The 25,252-nt window shown below is 38.8% G+C and overlaps 1 protein-coding gene across 1 annotated transcript in view; it reads right to left on the bottom strand.

The window, feature by feature from the left end:
- The window catches only part of nucks1a (nuclear casein kinase and cyclin-dependent kinase substrate 1a), a 44,087-nt gene that overhangs the window by 17,811 nt on the left and 1,024 nt on the right, over positions 1-25,252 (bottom strand). The window contains exon 2 of the mRNA XM_061938126.2: positions 4,175-4,224. Coding sequence (XP_061794110.2) covers positions 4,175-4,224 — 50 coding nt within the window. The remainder of the gene's footprint in view (positions 1-4,174; positions 4,225-25,252) is intronic.

The raw sequence follows: 25,252 nt of genomic DNA on the forward strand, positions 1-25,252 counted from the left end.
CGACCGGTGCAATGGACGTCGAGTGGATCTAGCATAATATTGGGGCCTTTTTTAACGTGCATTTCATTTTAATTTACGCAAGCACGTAATACCTCGTGATTGATCATGCTTAATCCAAATTCAAAAGTGGTATTAATCTGATTTAAAAACAATCATTTGACAGCACTAATTTATAGGTTAGCAAATCTCGACTGATATTAGCGTATTTAATGCATACAAATGTGAAAAACCCAAAGTTTTGGAATTATGTCTTCTTAAAAGGAAGCTCAAATGAAACATTTTAATCAATTACCGTATTTTCCGCACCATAAGCCGCCCTGGGTTATAAGCCGCGCCTTCAATGAACGGCATATTTCAAAACTTTGTCCACCTATAAGCCGCCCCGTGTCATAAGCCGCATCTAACTGCGCTAAAGGGAATGTCAAAAAAACAGTCAGATAGGTCAGTCAAACTTTAATAATATATTAAAAACCAGCGTGATGTGGGCACGCATGGAGTCGTATATCAACATGGACGACGGAGCTGCGTGAAAAAAGCCACCCGGCCTCTTCGCGTAAACTTCCCTTAACCACTCGCTCACCTTTTCTTCATCCATCCATCCCTTCGAGTTAGCTTTTATGATGACGCCGGCTGGAAAGGTCTCTTTTGGCAAGGTCTTCCTTTTGAATATCACCATGGGTGGAAGTTTCTGGCCATTAGCTTGGCAAGCTAGAACCACAGTGAAGGATGACTTCTCATTCCCTGTGGTGCGAATATTCACCGTACGTGCTCCCGTTGTATCCACAGTGCGGTTCACAGGAATATCAAAAGTCAGTGGAACCTCGTCCATGTTGATAATGTTCTCTGGCCGGATCTTTTTTTCAGCTATCTTGTTTTTACAATATGCACGGAAAGTAGTCAGCTTTTCTTGAAAGTCTTTAAGCAGTTGCTGTTAAATAGTAGTCCATGTGCGGATGGAGAGATTGCGTCTTTTCATGAACCGGAAACCTGTCGCTTAGTAGGAGCCATTTTGTGGTCTTTACAGATGTAAACACACAAAGGAAATGAAACGTAATATCCGCACGCTTCTTCTTCTTCTACGGGGGCGGGTGGTTGCTTACAGTAGAAGAAGAAGCGCTTCCTCTTCTATGGGGGCGGGTGCTTACCTTGGCGGTTGCTTGCGTAGAAGAAGAAGCGCTTCCTCTTCTACCGGGAAAAAAGATGGCGGCTGTTTACCGTAGTTGCGAGACCTAAACTTTATGAAAATGAATCTTAATATTAATCCATATATAAAGCGCACCGGGTTATAAGCCGCACTGTCAGCTTTTGAGTAAATTTGTGGTTTTTAGGTGCGGCTAATAGTGCTGAAAATACGGTAATACATTCTTAAAATGAATTCTTCATGATTAATCTCTATTTGCAACTATGTCTGAAATATTCCTACTTCCACTGTATTGTACTAACACACAGCTAACAGGACAAAATTGTATGCATGTGTGTGTATGTGTGTCTCTGCGCTCTTGCGTGCGTGTGTGTGTGTGTGTGTATGTATGTATATATATATATATATATATAATAGGGATGTAACAGTATGTTTTGACAACAATTCCATTTGATTCAGAATTTGTAATTGCTGATGCGATTCAAGGACGATATTTTTTTTTAGAACCATACGATCCAAAATGATTCAGTGAGTTGAAATTGATTCAGTAACTTTTTGGCAAAAAAAATTAAACCAGTGTGACTGTGAAATAAATACTAGATGCTGGACACCGCACGTGAAGTTTCCTTGTTCCTGTTATTTCATGAATACCCCTGATTGTAATTGATCATGGCGCAACACCACGGCAAGATAAATGCGGAGAACAGATATTGTATGGCTGGGTCGGGGAACTTTATTCAGCAGATAATTCTAATGAAAAATGTTGGTTACTGTAGTTTTATAAAGAAAAATGCTTGTATGTTGAAAACGAGAAGGTTTCGTCTTGTTATTTCAATCTAAAGTGTTAATTGAACTTTATTCAAATAATATGTAAATGCATTGGCCATTAATTATTGTTTACTTGCTTGTTTGTATCCATAATTATTTTATACCTAATTCCCTTAAAAGAAATAACAAGAATATAAGAAACTTCACCTGCGGTGTCCAGTATTTATTTCACATTCACCCTGCTTGATTTTTTTTAATTTTTTTTACTAAAAAGGTACTGAATTGATTTCAATTCACTATATCGCTTAAGATTGAATCCTTCTAAAAAATGAGATTGTTCTTTAATCGTATCAGCAACCACAAATATCACCTTAGTAATTTGTCCGCATTTGCTGTGAATTAGGCTTTAGTTTGGAGTTAGTAATTTACGACACTGTTTCCTTTTCAAACGCACTACAAATTTCTGATCTGTGGTTGGTTTATTCTGTTTGTGACATTTTGTGTTTTGTGCTTTTAATTTGTTTTAATTTGTTTAATCGTTTTCCGGTGTTGGTTCTTAATGCTGCTGCCTGACTGCAGTGTAGTAAAGTTTAGTGAAAACCAGCTGGGTTTCATCTCATAATGATGTTTGAAAAGGCTACTACATTGTGTTTGCTACTCCTGCGCATTCTTATAAACATGCAAGTACCGTGATCGCCTCAGGAATTTGGAGAAAGCCAACATAAGTTTGCTGTATGTCCACACAGCGTATTATTTTTAAAACCTTCAAGTCCTGTCTGAATGCAAAAAGGCTTTTTTTGCTTTATTATTTGACAAAATATCTGTCAACACAGAGTTTTAATCAAGAAATTTCTGTCAACAGAAAAGCTTTTCAAATGACTGAAAACAATGTAGTACATAATAGAGGTGGGATTATTTGGGCACCCCACAATTCCATTACGATTCAGGAGCAACGATTCGATTATAAATTGATTATTGATGCATCTATAATTCATGTATAATGATGCAAATGTGGGAAAAACTGGAAAACAAGTGCCCCACAATAAAAGAGCTGGTCGGATGGTGAGGTGGGTCATTGCAGTCTGCCAAATTTTAGAACTGTTTGCATTTTTATTTACAATAAATAAATCGCCTAAGTCCGAATTACGGTGCATCTAAAATTTGCTTATTTCCCCCATATACGGTAGCCTGTATGTGGCACTGTTGCTAATGTTGCTACGTGACAAAGCAGACTGATGCTCATGCTAAACTTAAAGCAGACGAAGAAGACGATAAACAACTAAAGCAAAAATTAAAGACTGAGTGTGTTGTTTTGGGTATAAGACTACCCAGAATCCCCAATTGACATGATAATAATTAGACATTATGCTATTACCATACCTACTATCTTTAGTCTGTAAGATAAGTATTTGATCTCGTGTTGGACAAAATGGCTGCAAAATTTAACCTCCCCTTTTGTTATATATATATATGTCTTATATATTTATGACTTAGACAAAGGTATTCTTGATTATGGAATTGAAAATGCTTTTGGCAAGTAGCGAAAGTAAACAACACATTTTTATAAAGCTTACTTCATTGCATTTAGAATTTGCTAGTATTATTTGAAATCCCATGAAGTAAAAATCTTAGAGAATTGAAGATCAGTTTCACCTGAATATTTTAGAAAAATAGTCAAAGCCCACCCCCATTGATTATAAAAGACGGCACTCAGACAGGATTTATATTGTGTGCTCTTGGGTTTGGTTGGGTCACTTAACGACTGTGCTGTGTGTGCAGGGAGATTTGTAAACAAAAGGCCCTCCAGTTGTGATGGCCTATATCCCTGTATTATATTAGTAGAATTACTTTGTTATGCTAATCAACCTTCACTTTCTTTTGTTTCGCCTTGGACAGCTTGTTGTTAGAAGCTATCATTAGCATAGTGTGCCGCTACGGATACTGCTGCTTGAGCTCATCAGCTAATCTTTGATCAGTTTAAAAAGGGCAAATATTGGCCATCTCTACGAGTCGTATTAATCTATTGTATAATGAAACCGATCGACACACAATAAGAGTAAAATTGTTAAGGTGTGACCATGTGGAGAGGTAAATGACATGTTTTGGCGTATATAAAGAGTGATGTGTAAAATCTGGCGCTGTATGTATGGACTGCAATACTGAGCTCTTCTCGGGTTCCTTTTCCATATAATGTATTCTATTGCATAAAATTACTAATAAAATAGGATAATTTCTCCATCTTCACATATGAAGTAACACTCTTACCTGCATCATCAGACTCGTTGAATTGCGAGTAGTTCACCACTTTTCTGTTCCTGTAAAGAGTTAAAACAATATTGTTACTTTACATTAACGATGCACCGAACCATTGACCACCAACAATAGACGACCGAAGATGGCCCAAAATTGCATTTTCGGCCGAATTAGTTTTAGCACTGAACCCGGATGTTGTGATGACTGACATAAGTAGGAAGCACGGCTTCCAAAGTACTGCACATTAGAAAACAATATGAAGTATATCAATAAAAGTATTTAAAATAAATTAAATAAATAGATATACTAAAAGAAGTAAAAACAAATCAATTAATTAAAACAAAAGACACAAAGGGCAAAAGCCATAAAATAAAAGTGGGTTTTAAGACGAGGGATGGAATGATTACAAATGTTGACTGGATTATTACCGTATTTTCCGCACTATTAGCCGCACCTAAAAACCACAAATTTTCTCAAAAGCTGACAGTGCGGCTTATAACCCGGTGCGCTTTATATATGGATTAATATTAAGATTCATTTTCATAAAGTTTAGGTCTCGCAACTACGGTAAACAGCCGCCATCTTTTTTCCCCGCGCTTCTTCTTCTACTGTAAGCAACCACCAAGGTAAGCACCCGCCCCCGTAGAAGAAGAAGCGCGCGGATATTACGTTTCATTTCATTTGTGTGTTTACATCTGTAAAGACCACAAAATGGCTCCTATTAAGAGACACACGTACAACGCAGAATTCAAACTCAAGGCAATAAGTCACGCAGTAGAACACGGAAATAGAGCAGCAACGAGAGAATTAAACATAAATGAATCAATGGTGCGTAGGTAGAGGAAGCAACAAGATGACCTGCGCCACTAAGACAGGGCCGGACGACATACGCCAACATCTGCCAGTGGATTGTAAATGCCTGGGCGGATATATCGGTCTCAACTGTGGTCCGAGCTTTCCGGAAGGCAGGATTCACGGAACTGCTGGACAACAACAGCGACATTGACTCTGATGACTTCGACGAGACGTAGCCGGCCATTTTGGATGCCGTATTCGCCCAACTTTTTAATTCAGACACTGAAGAAGAATTCAAGGGATATATGGATGAGGAATAATTTCAGAAAGTGAGCTTTAAATGTTTATTTTGTGTGTTGTGTGACATTAACGTTCGAGCAACGTTGAGTTATTGATGTTGCTATTGCTCTGCACTAATTTGAGTGTTACTATTTTTGTGATTGCACATTTGCACATTACATTTTGGGGGTGAACAGAGTTGTTAGAACGCTGGTTTGTAATATATTATTAAAGTTTGACTGACCTATCTGACTGTTTTTTTTACATTCCCTTTAGCGCAGCGTAGGCGCGGCTTATAACCCGGGGCGGTTTATAGGTGAACAAAGTTTTGAAATATGCCATTCATTGAAGGTGCGGCTAATAACCCGGGGTGGCTTATAGTGCGGAAAATACGGTAGTCTGAGTACAGGGTTTGCCCTTAATGTATTTGATTTGTGGCTGACAATTTAAGAAAACTTTTTTTTTAATGTTTTTGTGTCCTCTTGCTTTGGCATAATTTTTGCCCTTATGATATTCCGTAGTCCTCACCCGACCCTTACTTCCTTAGATGATATTCGCACGCGTAGCAAAACATGGCTAATGCTACTGAGAGCGAGACTTTTGTTCCAAAGAAAAGAAAAGTGCTGTCCGTGCTTTAGATTTGCTGCAACAGACGTGAAACAACAGACGCTGCAAAGTTTCTTTAAAAAAAGGCAGCAGTACAACAAACTAATTCCAGCATTTAAAAAAGGCATTAGGCCCAGCTGGGGAAATGCATAGCTTTACGAGGTGCACAAGACCGCCACAACACAATAGTTCACCTAAGGCCCCTTCTACACCTAACCTTACACACACACACACACACACACACACACACACACACACACACACACACACACACACACACACACACACACACACACACACACACACACACACACACACACACACACACACACACACACACACACACACACACACACACACACACACACACACACACACACACACACACACACACACACACACACACACACACACACACACACACACACACACACACACACACACACACACACGTCGTATTCGATGTTTTCCGTAGTCTTCCCTCGTCGGCCAGGTAATACAAAGCACACGCTACCTTTTTTATCACATCCACGGGAGCTCGCATTCTCTTTGTCTCTCCTTCGACAAATGGACAAAGTTTATCGCTAAGTAGAATCCCAGCTGACCTGGACATTCGAAAGCTCTCTTGCCGTCTGAGAAGTGTTGTATCCCAAATAGCTGCAATCGCTTTCTCTTAAGGTATTCATGTGTGATTTCCACAAGCGTCTGTACATGTAGAGGAAGGGGAAACACGGCCTGTCTGGATGACTCGCCTCCATCTTTCTAGTGTTTACCTCTGAGTGGAAACAGGTTGTTATGAAGCTGGCTGTGGCTCGTTCTTTCTGGCGTCACTTCCTCTCCGAACTCAGTTTGTAAACGAACAATGAGTCCATACAAAGCTAAAAGCCGGAGATTCAAGAAATACACGGTGCACTTACCCGTGTAAAAAATTATCCAAGGAGGAGCACATTAAACGATGGTTTAGTGTGGCTGACACGATGCTTAGGCGAAATAATTATTTGTTTAAGGAGGTATCCGGCTTAATGTAGACAGGGCCTAAAAAGCAGCATGCTGTGGTGGAATAATCTAGTTAGCTTATGCTTGTTGAACTGGAAACGGCTGAAATAAATAGGTCTTGGTCAGCAATCTCATTAACATGACTTGATGTCACAGTTAAGAACTCCAGCCTACAGCCACTAAAGAACAGCAAAGTTTGTGCCCCCAGAGCAGTTTGAGGCAAATCTTTTCTCGCTTTCGGACCAGACCTTACAAGACATCTTTTATGCAGTTTGAAAGCCGCAGTCGAAGAAAAGAAACACAGACAGACGTAGAAGTTTATCGATGACGGCAAAGTTATTGAGTTTATTTTAATTTACGATTCGATCAATTGCCTTTGAACATGTTGAAAAGAGGAACTGGAAATTGTGATGTATCATCTTGTAATTGTATGCATGTTCGAAATAAACTCAAACCATTACTTCTATTCGCCCAGTCCTAGGATTGTATACAATAATTGTAATAACATTTTTCTGCTCAACATCTAACTTTTTAAACCCGAACCATGTCCAAATCACGGATGTAGCAGCCTTTTTTGTAAACAGGTGTTTCTTCTCTGCCAAGCTTGCATCCAAACTAATGTCATTGACGGTATGACGGTAGAGTACAAATCTCCACCATGGCCAAATTTCTACCGTATACCCATATCTGTTGCAGGTCTCCAAGGTAAACAGCCTCTGGCATGTTAGAACAAGGTGGGTAAGGAACATCGGCAACTTCGAGACAAGGATTTCTAAGCGTCAATCGTCCTAATCTTGTCGGCATTCTTCCGTCTCGGGAGACAAAGGGGTAGATCCCAAAAAAAAATGGGGGGTCTCACTGCGATGGTCTCTCCCACCAACGGAGATGGCCCCTGGCGCCCGTTTCCTTCGCCAATCGGATGGGCTTAGAACCGGTATCTGCTGGAGTGACCTCTCCAGTGTATCTACATGGCCTGGGTATGGAACTATGGAGGGCAAACTGTTGTCCAGGCAGCAAGCCCACCCTCTCCGCATGGCTGGTGGATCCAAGGGAGCGACGAGTGTCAATACAACTTGGCACCAGCGACGCTGCAGGAGTTGCCGGAATGACGCTACAACGTCAAACCGCCTTCGGGACTACGGCTCCTGATTTTCTGTCGGGGATTACTCCTTTAACCTTACGAGTGGGTTGACCGCAAGGCAGCGGTGGTTTTGAGATTGGAGATTTCCTTCTCCTAGATGGACTGCCTTACCAGGTTTACGAGCTCCATCTGCCCGAATGCGGCAAGTAGCACGGGGGTACTACCTGACTATAGCGTTTCTACTAGTATAGATTCTTCATTCAAAACTCCAAACAGCGTTTGTAGGTTTTACAGTACAACTAAAACAATTCTCACTTCATAAATCGTCCCCTGTGTGACATACGTAGGAGTGTTTTCATGCATATTTGTATGTGCTATTGTAATGTAATGAAGCTAGCGTCATTAGCTAATATGCGAACACGTTTACGAGTGTCTATGTTACTATTATTAACTTACAATGGCATTCTGTTTGTATTGTTTGAGTTTCACAAATTATTGAATCTGTTGAGCTGATTAGAGAGCTAGCTTCCGCAGCTAGTGGGTCCATGACGATGACGTCCGTTTTGTTTGATAAGCCGTTTTACTGCCGTGTTACATACACCGTTTGGATACAATTTAGGCATGTAAATAAACATTTACAAAATCTTTGTGTAAAAAAATAAAAACTGTGGGTGCGGCTCTATATTCTGGAAAATACGGTAGACTATACATGTCCAGTCACTGGCCTGTACAGTGTGAACAATTTACTCGCATTTGCGACTTAAAATAGATAATGGGACGAGAAAAATAAAACAGCACTTGTGCATATCCGGATTTCAACAGTTTTATTCTTCGTATGCTAATAAAATAAGTTCATAAAAAGTGGAGCAAATACAGTAAGATTTGGGGAAAAGAAACATTGTTGATAGCAGACCTTGCTAGCGCTATATCTACCCTCGGCGCATCTGCTTAGCGCAGATGTAATTACGTGTATACAGCATACAGCCCTGAATCATACAATATACAGTGCATCCGGAAAGTATTCACAGAGGTTAATTTTTTCCACATTTCGTCATCCATCCATCCATTTTCTACTGCTTGTCCCGTTCGGGGTCACGGGGGTACTGGAGCCTATCCCAGCTGCATTTGGGTGGAAGGTGGGGTACACCCTGGACAAGTCGCCAACTAATGACAGGGCCAACACAGATAGACAACATTCACACTCACACACTAGGGCCAATTTTTTGTGTTGCCAATCAACCTATCCCCAGGTGCAGCTTACAGCCTTATTCCAAAATGGAAAAAATCAATTTGTCCTCAAAATTCTACACACACTAATAATGAAAATGTGAAACTTTTTTTAAATTTAGAAAAATGTATTACAATTTTTTAAAAGTGACATGTAGACAAGTATTCACAGCCTCTGCTCAATACTTTGTTAATGCACCATTGGGAGCAATAAGAGCTTCAAGTCTTTTTGAATACAATGTCACAAGCTTGGCGCACCTATCTTTTGGCAGTTTTACACATTCAGCATCCATCAGGTTGGATGGGGAGTGTTGGTTTTCATCCAGAATGTCTCTGTACATTGCTGTATAAATAAAGTTATTTAGCCATTTTACTTATTGTTTTTGGTTGTGTATATTTGAGCGTGCCCCACCCCCCTTAACATATTTTATTGCTTTTGTTTGTGATTTTTATCCGAGTGCAAAATTTTGCTAATAGACAAAGTATTTTTTGTTATGTTTGTTTTATTTAATTTGGTGATTTTAAAATTTACATTTTAAAAACAATGCTAAAATTTACAAAAAATACTCGTCTCTTGCATTTGAAAAGATGTATACGAGTTATTATTAGAAATTATCATTACATCGGTGGATTATTTGATCTCCAAAAAAATTGTCAATATAATCGTTTATCGACAATAGTTTGTAGGTCAATATATTGTCCATCAAAATTTGTTATCAGCCCAGGCCTACAAAACAATACCAAATCCATCATAAAAAGTCATAAAAATGGGGCCCCACAGTAAATTTTTGGGGTCCCACTTTTTTTGTAACCGTTTTGAAAACTATTGATAAATGTATGCATTATCCTGTTATATCTCACATTCTATATTGTGTTTTGGAAAAAGGTTGTCATAAACATTACTTAATTCCTAAAAAAAATTATACAAAAGAAAACACATTTTTATGCATTTGTAAATGTATTCAGTTATAAACATTCATTCACTTTCTTCTTTCCTTTATGGATCTAAACTTTACCGCTGCCGGTATTTTTTTCTATATTTTCATTTAATAAATTGTGGGTGTATTTATTTCAGGATAAAAGTGTAAAATGTATTTTGCTACGGTCATGAAATTATGACAATCATGTGCCAGGTCATACATGCATATGACAAATTTAATTGATTATTCTCACCTGTATGTAGATCATCCGTCGTTTAAAGACCGCCACATCTACACTTTCATGGCAAATAATGCCAACAAACTTAGAATTTGGAGAGTTAGTTTCAATGTCATTTAATAGAGTGGCACTCAATGCCTCTAGCATTTAATCTCTGGCTTGGTGATGGCCGTAAGCTGTGTGATCCCCTTTAAGAATGGCGGTATGTGGGGTAAATGACGTGTGTAAGTGAGTGGACAAGTTAGGAGAGGGAGCGCTACCATCAGGGGTGTTAATAGCATGGTGGATGTCCGCTTGTGATAAACATAAAGAGTTGTAACAAATCGACAGCCTCGTCATTCTGACCAAAGAGCGGAACTGTAGTGACCCACTGCCGGGTAAAGTGGAGGGTGTTACCCCCGACAATATATTGGCCTTGGAGGGAATGTCTCCCCCGCACTCCTCGACCACGGTCTGGGAGCCGACAAGCAGGAAAAGGTGCAACATGTGTGTTGGTGCCTGGTGAGGCAGGATCTTTAAAAATCAGTGCACCCGGTCGTAAAGGTGTTCTTTTTCTTAGCCCGTTTACATGGCATGCAAAACATCTTTCCATCTTCATAAGTGAGCCATTTGCTGAAAAGTGGCTCCTGAAGCCACTTTTCATTGAAGCTTCGCTTCATGGGTTTATTGCTCGCCATGACCAAAACAATAACACGCGGGAGTCCTAATACCGGAAATGCAGTATTTGTGATTGATAAAACTTTCGGCGAATCAAAATTTAAGAAATTGTTCCGGAAAGTGCATTACGGTACTTTGAAGTCGACCAATAATTAATAATAATGAATAATTTGACACGGCAAATATAAACAAAACAAAACACCGGCGGAAAGCGATATTCGATTTAAAAAAAAAAAAAGAGCAAGCCGGGCAGTTAAAAAAAAAAAAAATCAGCGTCCGAGTGATGCGCGGACTTCCGGAAACTCGCGTCCTTTCTGATTTCAATACGTAAAAACACACAAAGTGCGATAATGCCAACACTGAGGGTATTAACATGGGCGGACGAGCGTTATTCAAATTGAGCCTTATTCTCATCTGGCAACTTCTTTTGGCTGTCTTTTTGACACTTAAATGTCCCATATAATGTACCACAGAATCTTTTGGGTTTTTTTGTAGATAATTTAGTGAAGTGAAGTGAATTATATTTATATAGCGCTTTTCTCTAGCTTTTACATGATGAAACCCAATATCTAAGTTTCACTTAAACCAGTGTGGGTGGCACTGGGGGCAGGTGGGTAAAGTGTCTTGCCCAAGGACACAACGGCAGTGACTAGGATGGCAGAAGCGGGGATCGAACCTGGAACCCTGAAGTTGCTGGCACGGCCACTCTACCAACCAAGCTATACCGCCCCAATTTACTACCATTAGTATCATTGAAAATGCAATATCAAATTTTATAACATGCATGCAAACAACTTAGAAAACGTTTTCCAATTGGCAAGGCTATCCTGTAGCCACACCCTCTCGGGTAATCTACTTCCAGTGTTTACATCGGTCACGTCAAAAATTGCCTTCACGCTGGCTACCAATAAATATTGTAGAACTACGACTGGTTCGGAACTAACAGTGTTCGAATAGTAATCATCCAAATTTAATTCGCAGCAAAGTAGAAAGCTGTGCCTCGTTTAAAAACCCGGACATTTCACATGCCTGTATCTTGCAGAGAGTAGAAGACCACATTCGTGCTCCCGCATTACAGATGTATTGCCATGAAAAACAATTTCCGTGTTGGAAATTGAGCAAGTTATTCATGTCGTCAACTAGTGCTGGGCGATATGGCAAAAAACTTATCACGATTAATTTTTTCATGTCAACCGATAGATTAATTTAAAAAAAAATTTTAATTAAAGGTGGATTGTCTCGTGCTGGATTACACTGAGTACCGTTGCATCCCTACTGTTTACTATTACAGTCTCTTGTAACAGACATATCCACCATGTTTGATGGAGGTAGTATAGGCCAACAGCTGACAACTGACATTTTGTTCACATATTCAATTGTGCTTACTCGAGGCGCAACGGTACAGGTAACCCACGCTGCCTACAAATGGAAGCTTTATTTAGTTTTTTGGAAAATCATCGGGCTGGTTGATGATACTTTTCACAAAAATCGTCTGTTACTAATCCAGGCCGAGCTAATAGAGTCCCTCTAGATTTTAGAAGAGAACATTCAATTCTGTATAAAAGAGTACTGATTTCCCACACGGCGTACATTAAAAGTGACAGGGCGTGTGGATGGTGTCAGGCGTCTACCGATTAACAGATACCATGCAGATTTTGGCTAGCAGGAGTCATGGCTCGCAATAGTGCCAAGAAAAAAGAGCTTTACAACTGTCTTCTGTGGTTAAAGTCTGTTTGGGAACACTTGTTCTTACCCGTGAAATATGTAAACAAAGACAAGTGCATAAGATGAAGGTATTGTGCCACCATTAGTCAGTAGTGATGGGGTACTGGACTACAATTAGGGATGAATACTGGAGAGGGTATCATAATGGCACCGGTGCTGACCTAAACAGTAGTAACTAGACCTGTGAAAAAAGATCCTCAGTCTTAACTTTCTTGTCGAATTGCAATCCTCCACACCCACCCACGCTCTTGCTCCATTCTCATCCAACCACCAGTCAGGACTCAGTATATACACATTCACAGCCTCACAGACGGTCGGAAATTGTACAACTCGAACAGAACACGTAACATCTAATGCTCATTGAGTGGCTGCAAGGTTCGAATTGAACCACGGCAAGAACATGCCGTGACCGCCTTTGACTTTTTACGTTACAATTGTCCAAAACAAGTAATTGTTTCGTCGCATAAATCGATAAAAGCACCCCGACAGGACTTTTTTCCCTTCCATTTTCAACTGTTTGAGACATCGCTTAATTAACATTAATTTTGGAAGCGTGTGTCAAAGGTTAACCGACAACGAGAACAGCAGAGTTGTTCCGAGATTTTCCGAGAGATACACTAGTTGCATCAGGGTCTGGAAGGACGTCAGGTGTTCGGTTTTTACAGGTGTTTGCTTTTTTGTAAACGTTGAACATAAGTCGCTGAAAATTGCATGGCCTTTTATATATTCGTTTATACAAAACTTTACTAAAGTTTACTATAAGTTAGACTGTAGCATATGGTCTGTGACCTATTTCAATTTGTTGACATTTGATTATTTGTTTATCATATACATATATTTATTTATGTATTTTGAGGGAAAGGGAGATAACAGTCTCCCTCTGGGTCGTGGTGTTAATAGTGGTTCTTTGGTAAAAATGTTGCATTGATTATCTTTTACAGACAATTTTCAATTTGCTTTCTGACCGTCTCTTCAGGATGCGCCAATTTATGGGCAGTCTTATTTACACGGTTCCAGTTCGACTGAGCCTGCCCCGCTATTTTTGTTGTAGCACTTCAATAGCAAGTCTACTGATAGATTAAGTGTGAACTATACGTTACTTTGTATTAGAAAAGGCAACAGTGGAGGATGCATGTGAATGTATGAGCCAGTCTGCCCCACAACAAGAAGATGGCGAAAAAACTGATCTTATTGAATAGAGTGCGTGCACTCCAATGCCAGACTCACGCAAAGCATTTTGGGTAAATCTCAACCATACAGTATATTGGACAGCAGGTAACAATAGGTAATAAAAGTTAATTTGAGAGCTCCTCTATTCCGCCCTCAAAGCCCTCTAAATAACTATCCAAAAACCACCAACAATACCCTATTTACATCCCATGACCTGAATAATCAGAATCAGAATCAGCTTTATTGTCATTACGCAAGGTAACGAGATTGAGGCCATTCCATACAGTGCGATGTGTGCATGCTAGAAAAACAATGTGCAAATATATAGAAATATAAAAAATGTAGAAGTGCAATGAATATGGTGTGAAATGAATATATACATGAAAAAACAAAACAAAAACAGGGTGGTTAGTGGAATGGGTTATTGCACCGAAGAGAAGGCAGTTATGAGGGACAATGGGGCAGTCCGTTCAGGATGGTTATGGCCCTGGGGAAGAAGCTGTTCTTTAGCCTGTTTGTTTTGGTTTTAATGCACCTGTAGCGCTTCCCAGAGGGCAGCAGGTGGAACAGGTCAGAGCCAGGGTGGGTGCTGTCCTTGATGATGGCACTGGCTCTGTTGAGGCAGCGGGAGGTGTAGATGTCCGTCAGAGAGGGGAGAGGACGGCCGATGATCTTCTGAGCCGTCTTGACCACTCTTTGCAGCCTCTCCCTGTCTGCTGCAGTGCAGCTGCCGTACCATACCGTAATACAGTAGGTCAGCAGGCTCTCGATGGACGAGCGGTAGAAGGTCAGCAGTATCAAGTATTAGCAATATTGTTACTATAATCGGCCTATTTTTAGCGGAGCAATAGGCCCTTTTCCACCAAAGGTTCGGGAACTTTAGGTTCCTGGAACCTCTAGTTCCTGGATCTATAGGCTTCTGTAGAAGTGTGTGGTTTATGTTTCCACTGTATTCCACAGTTCAGGGTAGTTTATTCAAAAAAGGACTGATAACGTATAGAGGAGTCGCTTAGTAGGTGTCTATACTGATACCATGTAAATAGACATTAGGTCAGAATTATTTTCACTAAAAAGTAAGTAAATGAAATACAAAGCAATAATATACACAACGATATGATTTTAGAAAATAAAGTGTATGGAATTGTTCATAAAAATTAAGGCTCTTGTTTGCAATGTCCAACAGTCAGAAAGTCGTCTTTTCAGTAAATGATGAATTCGAGAGGGTCTAGTCAGGCGATTTATTTTGCTTGATTTTATTTCAGCTGTAAGTAATATATACAGAATAAATGTCAGTGTTTATCTCACGCTGACAATACAAACACATTGGCCTTAGCGTTAGCTTTCTGTTTACATGGGTTGGGGCTAATAACTACACAAAAGGATTGTCACTGACTACTTTTAACACATGTATTAAATAGTTAACTTTTTACGTAATTTACCTTTCGTTCCACTCGTGTACTGCCTCATTTATTTCCAAATTATCCAACAAAGTCTGAGTTGTAAACAGCTGAGGTCGTTGCTTCGAGTCCGGCTGAATACTTCATACTCCTCATACATAAATACGTTTATAATAGTCCGTCCACTTCTCAAAGCTTAACGTATCGAAATGAAGTTTGTAAAAATAAAAACATTAAACTGCATATAGTTTAAAGACTACGGCTGAGTAAAAACATTGCAAGATAGTTCCACTGATTAGTGTTCTTCAGCACAAAGATGCCCCAAAAAAGTTCCTGCGAATGGAAAGTTCATTTTGTTCTTCTTTAAAGGGGAACATTATCACCAGACCTATGTAAGCGTCAATATATACCTTGATGTTGCAGAAAAAAGACCATATATTTTTGTAACCGATTTCCGAACTCTAAATGGGTGAATTTTGGCGAATGAAACGCCTTTCTATTATTCGCTCTCGGAGCGATGACGTCGTTGTGACGTCACATCGGGAAGCAATCCGCCATTTTCTCAAACACATTACAAACACCGAGTCAAATCAGCAGTTATTTTCTGTTTTTTTTACTGTTTTCCGTACCTTGGAGACATCATGCCTCGTCGGTGTGTTGTCGGAGGGTGTAACAACACAAACAGGGACGGATTCAAGTTGCACCAGTGGCCCAAAGATGCAAAAGTGGCAAGAAATTGGACGTTTGTTCTGCACACTTTACCGACGAAAGCTATGCTACGACAGAGATGGCAAGAATGTGTGGATATCCTGCGACACTCAAAGCAGATGCATTTCCAACGATAAAGTCAAAGAAATCTGCCGCCAGACCCCCCGGAAAAGAGAGCGGATGAGGGTATGTCTACAGAATATATTAATTGATGAAAACTGGGCTGTCTGCACTCTCAAAGTGCATGTTGTTGCCAAATGTATTTCATATGCTGTAAACCTAGTTCATAGTTGTTAGTTTCCTTTAATGCCAAACAAACACATACCAATTGTTGGTTAGAAGGCGATCGCCGAATTCATCCTCGCTTTCTCCCGTGTCGCTGGCTGTCGTGTCGTTTGTCGGTTTCGCTTGCATACGGTTCAAACCGATATGGCTCAATAGCTTCAGTTTCTTCTTCAGTTTCGTTTTCGCTACCTGCCTCCACACTACAACCATCCGTTTCAATACATGCGTAATCTGTTGAATCGCTTAAGCCGCTGAAATCCGAGTCTGAATCCGAGCTAATGTCGCTATAAACTTGCTGTTCTATCCGCCATGTTTGTTTGTATCGGCATCACTATGTGACGTCACAGGAAAATGGACGGGTGTATATAACGATGGTTAAAATCAGGCACCTTGAAGCTTTTTTAGGGATATTGCATGATGGGTAAAATTTTGAAAAAAACTTTGAAAAATAAAATAAGCCACTGGGAACTGATTTTTAATGGTTTTCACCCTTCTGAAATTGTGATAATGTTCCCCTTTAACGCCATTGTCAAGTTAGTTGTTATAGAAATACACAAGAAATGGGAAATAAACAAGTCGTCCTTACAAACTTCGTAATGGCGGTCCTGTGTTTGAAAAATAAGTTTAAGGAACGCCTCCAACTATGTTGAACCAATCTGTGTACAACAACACAACCCGCATCTGATAAAGTTCCAGCAACCTTCCAAAAGTCCCACCTAGCTGGCAGGAACTAAAAGAAAATTCTGGAAAAACTACATGGGGTAGTTTTTGGTGGAAACACAGGGAGAGTTTTATTTACCCGAGTAAGTGGGAAAGTTCCTGTAAAAGTTTCTGCGGTGGAAAAGAACCTATTGATCACAGAGAGTTAACTATCTGATGCTGCTATATTGACATATGAGCCAGTGACCTGCTGCTGCTTCGCCTCTAAATTGGTGAAAGGTAATTCTAGATTATAAATCATGCCTCTCACTTGAACAGTAGAAGGATGTGGCCACAAAACGAGAAGTTGGTAAACTTTGACTTCCAACTGATACCCAGAGATGGCGACGAAGATACAAAAAGATGCTTGTTTGTGGCAACGTATTTTTAGCCATTTGAGTGGATTAGGAATAATTCCTCATCTAAACGGGAAGATATGAACATCTCATCAGTTGGTATCCCAGTGAGGGCAGACCTTGTACAGTAAGTGATCGTTTCATTGGGTTTTTTGTTTCTTATGAAATCTGCCATGATTAGTAGTTGTTGAAGGAAAAAGAAAAGGTTGTGATACATTAGGATTGTACAGTATACCGGTATTAGTATAGTATAGCGATACTAATGAATCATATTCGATACTATACCACCTCTGTCATTGTTGGTTTTACGAGCAGGGGAGCATGTTCGGCAGCGCACAATCACGGAGTACTTACAAGCAGACAGTGTGTAGGCAGAAAAGGAAGAATGGACGCATTTCGGCTTAAAAACTAAAGATAAAGGTGACGTTATAACACTGAAACGGCCTCAGGAAGATGTGCTTTAAGACATGGCTAGCGGCTTAAGTCCAGCCGCAGTCTGCAGTGTTTTAGCTACTTCTAAATCACTAATCCTTGCCTCCATGTCGACAAATAAAGTATGTTTCTTACAAGTATCATCACCGCAGGACGAGGAATAGCTAAACATGCTTCACTACACACCGTAGCTCACTGGCGTCACAATGTAAACAAACGCCATGGGTGGATCTACACCTGACATCCACTGTAATGATACCAAGTACAGAAGCGTATCTAGTCGATAATACTATGATTACATCAATATTTTTAGCATCACAAAATCTTTTTTCGTTTTTTTAAAGTGTATATTATGTTACTCAGGAAATATGTCCCTGGACTTTGAATATGACCAATGTATGATCCTGTAATGACTTAGAATTGGATTGATACCCAAATGTGTGGTATAATCCAAAACTAATGTAAAGTATCAAACAACAGAAGAATAAGTGATTATTAAATTTTAACAGAAGTGTAGATAGAACATGTTGAAAGAGAAAGTAAGCAGATTTTAACAGTAAATTAAAATGTAGATGAACCATTCATTTTATACCACTTGTCCTTAATAATTTTGACAAAATAATAGAATGAAAAATGACAATATGTTACTGCATATGTCAGCAGACTAAATTAGGAGCCATTGTTTACTTACTTACTAATAAAAGACAAGTTGTCTTGTATGTTCACCATTTTATTTAAGGACAAACTTGCAATAAGAAACATATGTTTAATATACCCAAAGATTTATTGTTAAAATAAAGCCAATAATGCCATTTTTTGTGGTTCCCTTTATTTAGAAAAGAATCGAAAAATACCGAAAAGTATAGAAATACATTTTGGTACCGGGACAACACTATGATACATATCAAATTAATGTGCCGTCGTATTCTTAAAAGATGGGAAAAATATGTAAATATGACATTACGAATGTGACTGCAGTGTTTCCCACAGGACAGGCATCTATTTGTGGTGGTGTGGTCGGGGAGCGGGGGGTGACGGCGGCAGCGGCGATGACCAAGAAGAAAGCGGAGTTGGAATATAAGTACAACACTTTATGTACATATTTAGCTCATTAAAATTACCGACAGGAAGGCGAGAAACACTTTATTTCAACAGACTCTGGCGCCGTACCTGTCGTCAAAACTCCAAAGACCGACTGCACAGTTGCGCAAACAAAATAAGAGTCTCAGAAAGCTGGCGTGCACAAGCTAGCAAGCTACGGAGTTTGCCGACAATGTATTTCTTGTAAAGTGTATACAAAGGAGTACAGAAGCTGGACAAATAAGATGCCAAATACCAACCACTTTCATGTGGTATTGGACAGAAAGGAGGACTTTTTTTCTCCTCCATTCGAAAATGCGGACGTTATCAGCACCACTGTCTGATTCCTATCAATGCAAGTCTTCAGAATCAGGTAATACACCAACTTATATTCTTGTCTTCATGAAAGAAAGGAATCTCTTTGTGTTAAACATGCTTGTATTATCTTTAAACACCTTTAACTTGTTAACAATATTAACTATATGTGTTAAACATGCTTGTATTATCTTTAAACACCTTTAACTTGTTAACAATATTAACTATATGTATTAAACATACTTGTATTATCATTAAACACCTTTCATTTATTAACAATATTAACTATGTGTTAAACATGCTTGCATTATCATTAAACACCTTTAACTTGTTAACAAAAACATATATTTCATAAATAAGTAAATATAAATGATATATATGAATGAGGTAGAGCCCCACGACTTGATCAATTGAAAAGTAGCTCGCCTGCAGAAAAAGTGTGAGCACCCCTGAGTTACACCCATCTGAACAGGTCAGCCACCTGTTTAAAGCCCGATCACAGTTGAAATGTTGAAATGAAGGGCCTTTAATGGCCAAAACATTAACCTGGACAACATTTTAACAGCTGGTTGGCTCAGATTTTATTATTTTCATTGCATTCACATGCTGCAGTGGACAGTGGACAATTTAGCTTCATTATTAATGCAGTATCTGAAGCACCGTCTCCACGTGTGTTTATTGACAACAGGGTTATAACCTGGACACGTTAGCTTGTCGGTATGAAAACAGGTGATTGACTCCGGGTCCGGGGCAGACGCACGTAATAACAAACAGCGGCGGTGTTAATGAAGCAGCGTCAGGCTGCTCACCGCCAGTGAAACGCTCGGTGAAATCGCGGATTAAAGTTAAATATATGACGAGCCGCGAGCGATGCAGCTATAATTTATCTACCTACAACCTATATTACCCTCGTATTTTGATCCGGTCGGTCCGTTCTTTTACTCCGTCTTCTTCTTCGTCTTCTTTTGGCCCACCAGGTGAATTAAGTGCTATTGGCGGAGTTACAATGCATAGTACGCTACCGCCACCTACTGCGCCGGAGTTGTAACTACAAGGTACATTCACAGACAGAGTCCCATTGCTTTTATGAGCGGTCGAGCGAGTCAAAAGCCGAAAAATCCATTTGTGGCGGACGTAATTCTTTCGTGGCGGGCCGCCACAAATAAATGAATGTGTGGGAAACACTGGACTGTTCTTACATTACATATATACTTACACCGTGTATATAAAATGATAATGGGTGCTTTTGGATGTTTTAGAGCGCTTTATGGGCAGAATAGAGCGACTCCAACTAACTTTTACTAATGTTTATTTACAATACAGAATTTTTTATTTTTTATTTAAGTGTTCTTGTCTTACATAGGAATTGTGAATGATAGACAAAATTCCCCTGTAACACAAAGCTAATGTTTTTAGAATTACACGCATTATACAAAATGTATCAAAGTGTCCCCCGTCTTTTCATTTTTATGCATGTGAACTTCGCTGAAAACATTTGAACACCCCTGTGGTTTTATTGCATTTTTCATTTGAGGACTGTATCAATTGTAGAATTGTGCAGCTTTTTATGTTTAGTTTAAAAAATATCCTCAAAACTGTATGCAATAAAGTTAAGCAGTATTGCATTTTGTTTAGTGTACCCCCAAAAGACCTTAAAAGCGAGGTAGCATCAAACCGTGACGATGGCCCCCCTTAAACACGCCTACATCATTGTGTTTTAAATGAATGTGTGCAATTCACACGCATAGGTGATGTGTTTAGGAAAACTTGGATGAAAAATGTGGAACTGGGGAGTTTTTTTCTCTTGCGAATCGCATGCAAAACGGCATTACCGTATTTTTCAGACTATAAGTCGCAGTTTTTTCATAGTTTAGCCGGGGGTGCGACTTATACTCAGGAGCGACTTATGTGTGAAATTATTAACACATTACCGTAAAATATCAAATAATATTATTTAGCTCATTCACGTAAGAGACTAGACGTATAAGATTTCATGGGATTTAGCGATTAGGAGTGACAGATTGTTTGGTAAACGTATAGCATGTTCTATATGTTATAGTTATTTGAATGACTCTTACCATAATATGTTACGTTAACATACCAGGCACGTTCTCAGTTGGTTATTTATGCCTCATATAACGTACACTTATTCAGCCTGTTGTTCACTATTCTTTATTTATTTTAAATTGCCTTTCAAATGTCTATTCTTGGTGTTGGGTTTTATCAAATAAATGTCCCCAAAAAATTCGACTTATACTCCAGTGCGACTTATATATGTTTTTTTCCTTCTTTATTATGCATTTTCGGCCGGTGCGACTTATACTCCGAAAAATACGGTATGTTCCATTTTGTGAAACAAATTAAAATTTACGAGCAATAAAAACGCAATAAACGGGGGCAAAAATTTCATCCGGTAAATATATTTAAAAAAACCGACGGAAAGCGATAATCGATCAAATTAAAAAACAAGCAAAAAAAAAAGTTAAAGTTACAAAAAAATCCTCGTCCGGGCGGCGTGCGGGCTTCTCGTGGCACAGTGGGAGAGTGGCCGTGCGCAACCCGAGGGTCCCTGGTTCAATCCCCACCTAGTACCAACCTCGTCATGTCCGTTGTGTCCTGAGCAAGACACTTCACCCTTGCTCCTGATGGGTGCTGGTTAGCGCCTTGCATGGCAGCTCCCTCCATCAGTGTGTGAATGTGTGTGTGAATGGGTAAATGTGGAAGTAGTGTCAAAGCGCTTTGAGTACCTTGAAGGTAGAAAAGCGCTATACAAGTACAACCCATTTATCATTTATTTATTTCTGTAATTGCGCGTCCTTTCTTATTTCAATGCGTAAAAAGACACAAAAAGTGTGTTAACGCCAACACTGTAAATATGACATATTATCAATGTGCCTGTTCTTACATTACATATATACTATATTAAACCATCATGGGTGCTTTTGGGTGTTTTGGAGCGCTTTATGGGCAGAATACAGCGACTCTATTTACAATACAGAATGAATTAGAAAAAAAAAAAAAGGTTCTTGTCTTACATAGGAATTGTGAATGATAGGCAAAATTCCAAAAAGTGCAGTTACCCTTTAACGCAAAGCTAGTGTTTTTAGAATGACACTGGATTGCCTCACGCATTACACCTGGCTATCAAACGTACGGCACGAGGGCCGGATCAGGCCCGCGAACAGGTTTTATTGGGCCCGCGGGATGAGTTTGCTAAGTATAAAAATTAACCTGAAATTTTTGAATGGAAAAAAAAATGTTGTTCTCAATGTGTCCACTGGATGTGCAATAGCAATTCTATGTACAAAATAAACCACATGATGTTAGTACACCAGTCGAGGAAAATGATCAAACTACATAAAGAACATACTGTAATTTGATTTTGATATTATTTTCTTATCTTGATAGATTGAAAATTAACACCAACGAGTTGACTGATGAACATTATGACATAATTTAAATAACGACAAATAAAGATAGAATAGGTAGAATACTAACATGTGCCGTATTTTTCGGAGTATAAGTCACATCGGAGTATAAGTCGCACCGGCCGAAAATGTATAATAAAGAAGGAAAAAAACATATAAGTCACACTGGAGTGTAAGTCGCATTTTTTGGGGAAATTTATTTGATAAAACCCAACACCAAGTATAGACATTTGAAAGGCAATTTAAAATAAATAAAGAATAGTGAACAGGCTGAATAAGTGTACGTTATATGAGGCATAAATAACCAACTGAGAACGTGCCTGGTATGTTAACGTAACATATTATGGTAAGAGTCATTCAAATAACTAGAACATATAGAACATGCTATACGTTTACCAAACAATCTGTCACCCCTAATCGCTAAATCCCTTAAAATCTTATACGTCTAGTCTCTTACGTGAATGAGCTAAATAATATTATTTTATATTTTACGGTAATGTGTTAATAATTTCACACATAAGTCGCTCCTGAATATAAGTCGCACCCCCGGTCAAACTATGAAAAAAACTGCGACTTATAGTCCGAAAAATACGGTAAGTGTAAAAAAAAACAAAAAAACATTATGATTTGTACATTTTCAGAATGTGCTTGTTCTATTTTTAAGCAAAGAAAACAATCTAAAGTTGTCTTTATTTTTAAGTTATCGTGCCGTGATTGTACCAGTCCGGCCCACTTGGGAGTAGATTTTTCTCCATGTGGCCCCCGATCTAAAATTTATTTGGAAAAAAAAAAATCCTCAAAACTATACATCCAATAAAGTTAAGCAGTATTGTATGTTGTTTACTTAGTGAACCCCCAAAAGCGAGGTAGCATCAAACCGCGATGATGGCCACCGTTACACGCCTACTTCATTGTGTTTTAAATGAATGTGTGCAATTCTCACGCAGAGGTGATGTTCAACAATATTGTTTAGGAAAACGTGGATGAAAAATATGGAACTGGGGAGTTTTTTCTCCCACGGCGAATCGCATGTGAAACGGCATTATGTTGCGTTTTGTGAAACATATCAAAATTTACGAGCAATAAAAACGCAATAAACAGGGACAGAAATTTAAACTGGCAAATATAAACAAAATACCGGCGGAAAGCGATAATCAATCAAATAAAAAAAAACAATCAAACCGGGCAGTTATTAAAAAAAATCTGCGTCCATGGAGCGCGCGGGCTTCTGGAATTGCGCGTCCTCTCTGATTTCAATGCGTAAAAAGACACAAAAAGTGCGTTAACGTCAACACTGTAAATATGACGAGCAATAAAAACGCAATAAACAGGGACGGAAATTTGATCCGGCAAATATAAACAAAACACCGGCGGAAAGCGATAATCGATCAAATAAAAAAAACAAGCAAACTGGGCAGTTATTTAAAAAAAATCAGCGTCCTGGGGCCGCGCGGGCTTCTGGAATTGCGTGTCCTTTCTGATTTCCATGCGTAAAAAGACACAAAAAGTGCGTAAACGCCAACACCGTAAATATGACATATTATCAATGTGCATATTATCAGGTTTTATCCGGCCCGTGGGATGAGTTTGCTAAGTATAAAAATTAACCTGAAATTTTTGAATGAAAAAAATGTTTGTTCTAAATGTGTCCACTGGATGTCGCAATAGCAATTTTTTGTAGATTATGCTAATATATGTACAAAATAAACCACACGATGTTAGTACATCAGTCGAGGAAAATGATCAAACTACATAAATAACAACTGTAGTTTGATATTATTTTCTTATCTTGATAGATTGAAAATTAACACCAACGAGTTGACTGATGAACATCATGACATAATTTATTCAGAAAATATAAATAACGACAAATAAAGATAGAATAGGTAGAATACTAACACGCACCGTATTTTTCGGAGTATAAGTCGCACCGGAGTATAAGTCGCACCGGCCGAAAATGCATAATAAAGAAGAAAAAAAACATAGAAGTCGCACTGGAGTATAAGTCGCATTTTTGGAGAAATTTATTTGATAAAACCAAACACCAAGAATAGACATTTGAAAGGCAATTTAAAATAAATAAAGAATAGTGAACAACAGGCTGAATAAGTGTACGTTATATGACGCATAAATAACCAACTGAGAACGTGCCTGGTATGTTAACGTAACATATTATGGTAAGAGTCATTCAAATAACTAACATATAGAACATGCTATACGTTTACCAAACAATCTGTCACTCCTAATCGCTAAATCCCATGAAATCTTATACGTCTAGTCTCTTACGTGAATGAGCTAAATAATATTATTTGATATTTTACGGTGATGTGTTAATAATTTCACACGTAAGTCGCACCCCCGGCCAAACTATGAAAAAAACTGCGACTTATAGTCCGAAAAATACGGTAAGTGTAAAAAAAAACAAAAAAACATTATGATTTGTACATTTTCAGAATGTGCTTGTTCTATTTTTAAGCAAAGAAAACAATCTAAAGGTGTCTTTATTTTTAAGTTATCATGCCGTGATTTTACCAGTCCGGCCCACTTGGTAGTAGATTTTTCTCCATGTGGCCCCGATCTAAAATTTATTTGAAAAAATAAATAAAAAAATCCTCAAAACTATACATCCAATAAAGTTGAGCAGTATTGTATTTTGTTTACTTAGTGAACCCCCAAAAGCGAGGTAGCATCAAACC

The sequence above is a fragment of the Nerophis lumbriciformis genome, linkage group LG03, assembly GCF_033978685.3.
Source record: "Nerophis lumbriciformis linkage group LG03, RoL_Nlum_v2.1, whole genome shotgun sequence".
Taxonomy (NCBI): Eukaryota; Metazoa; Chordata; class Actinopteri; order Syngnathiformes; family Syngnathidae; genus Nerophis; species Nerophis lumbriciformis.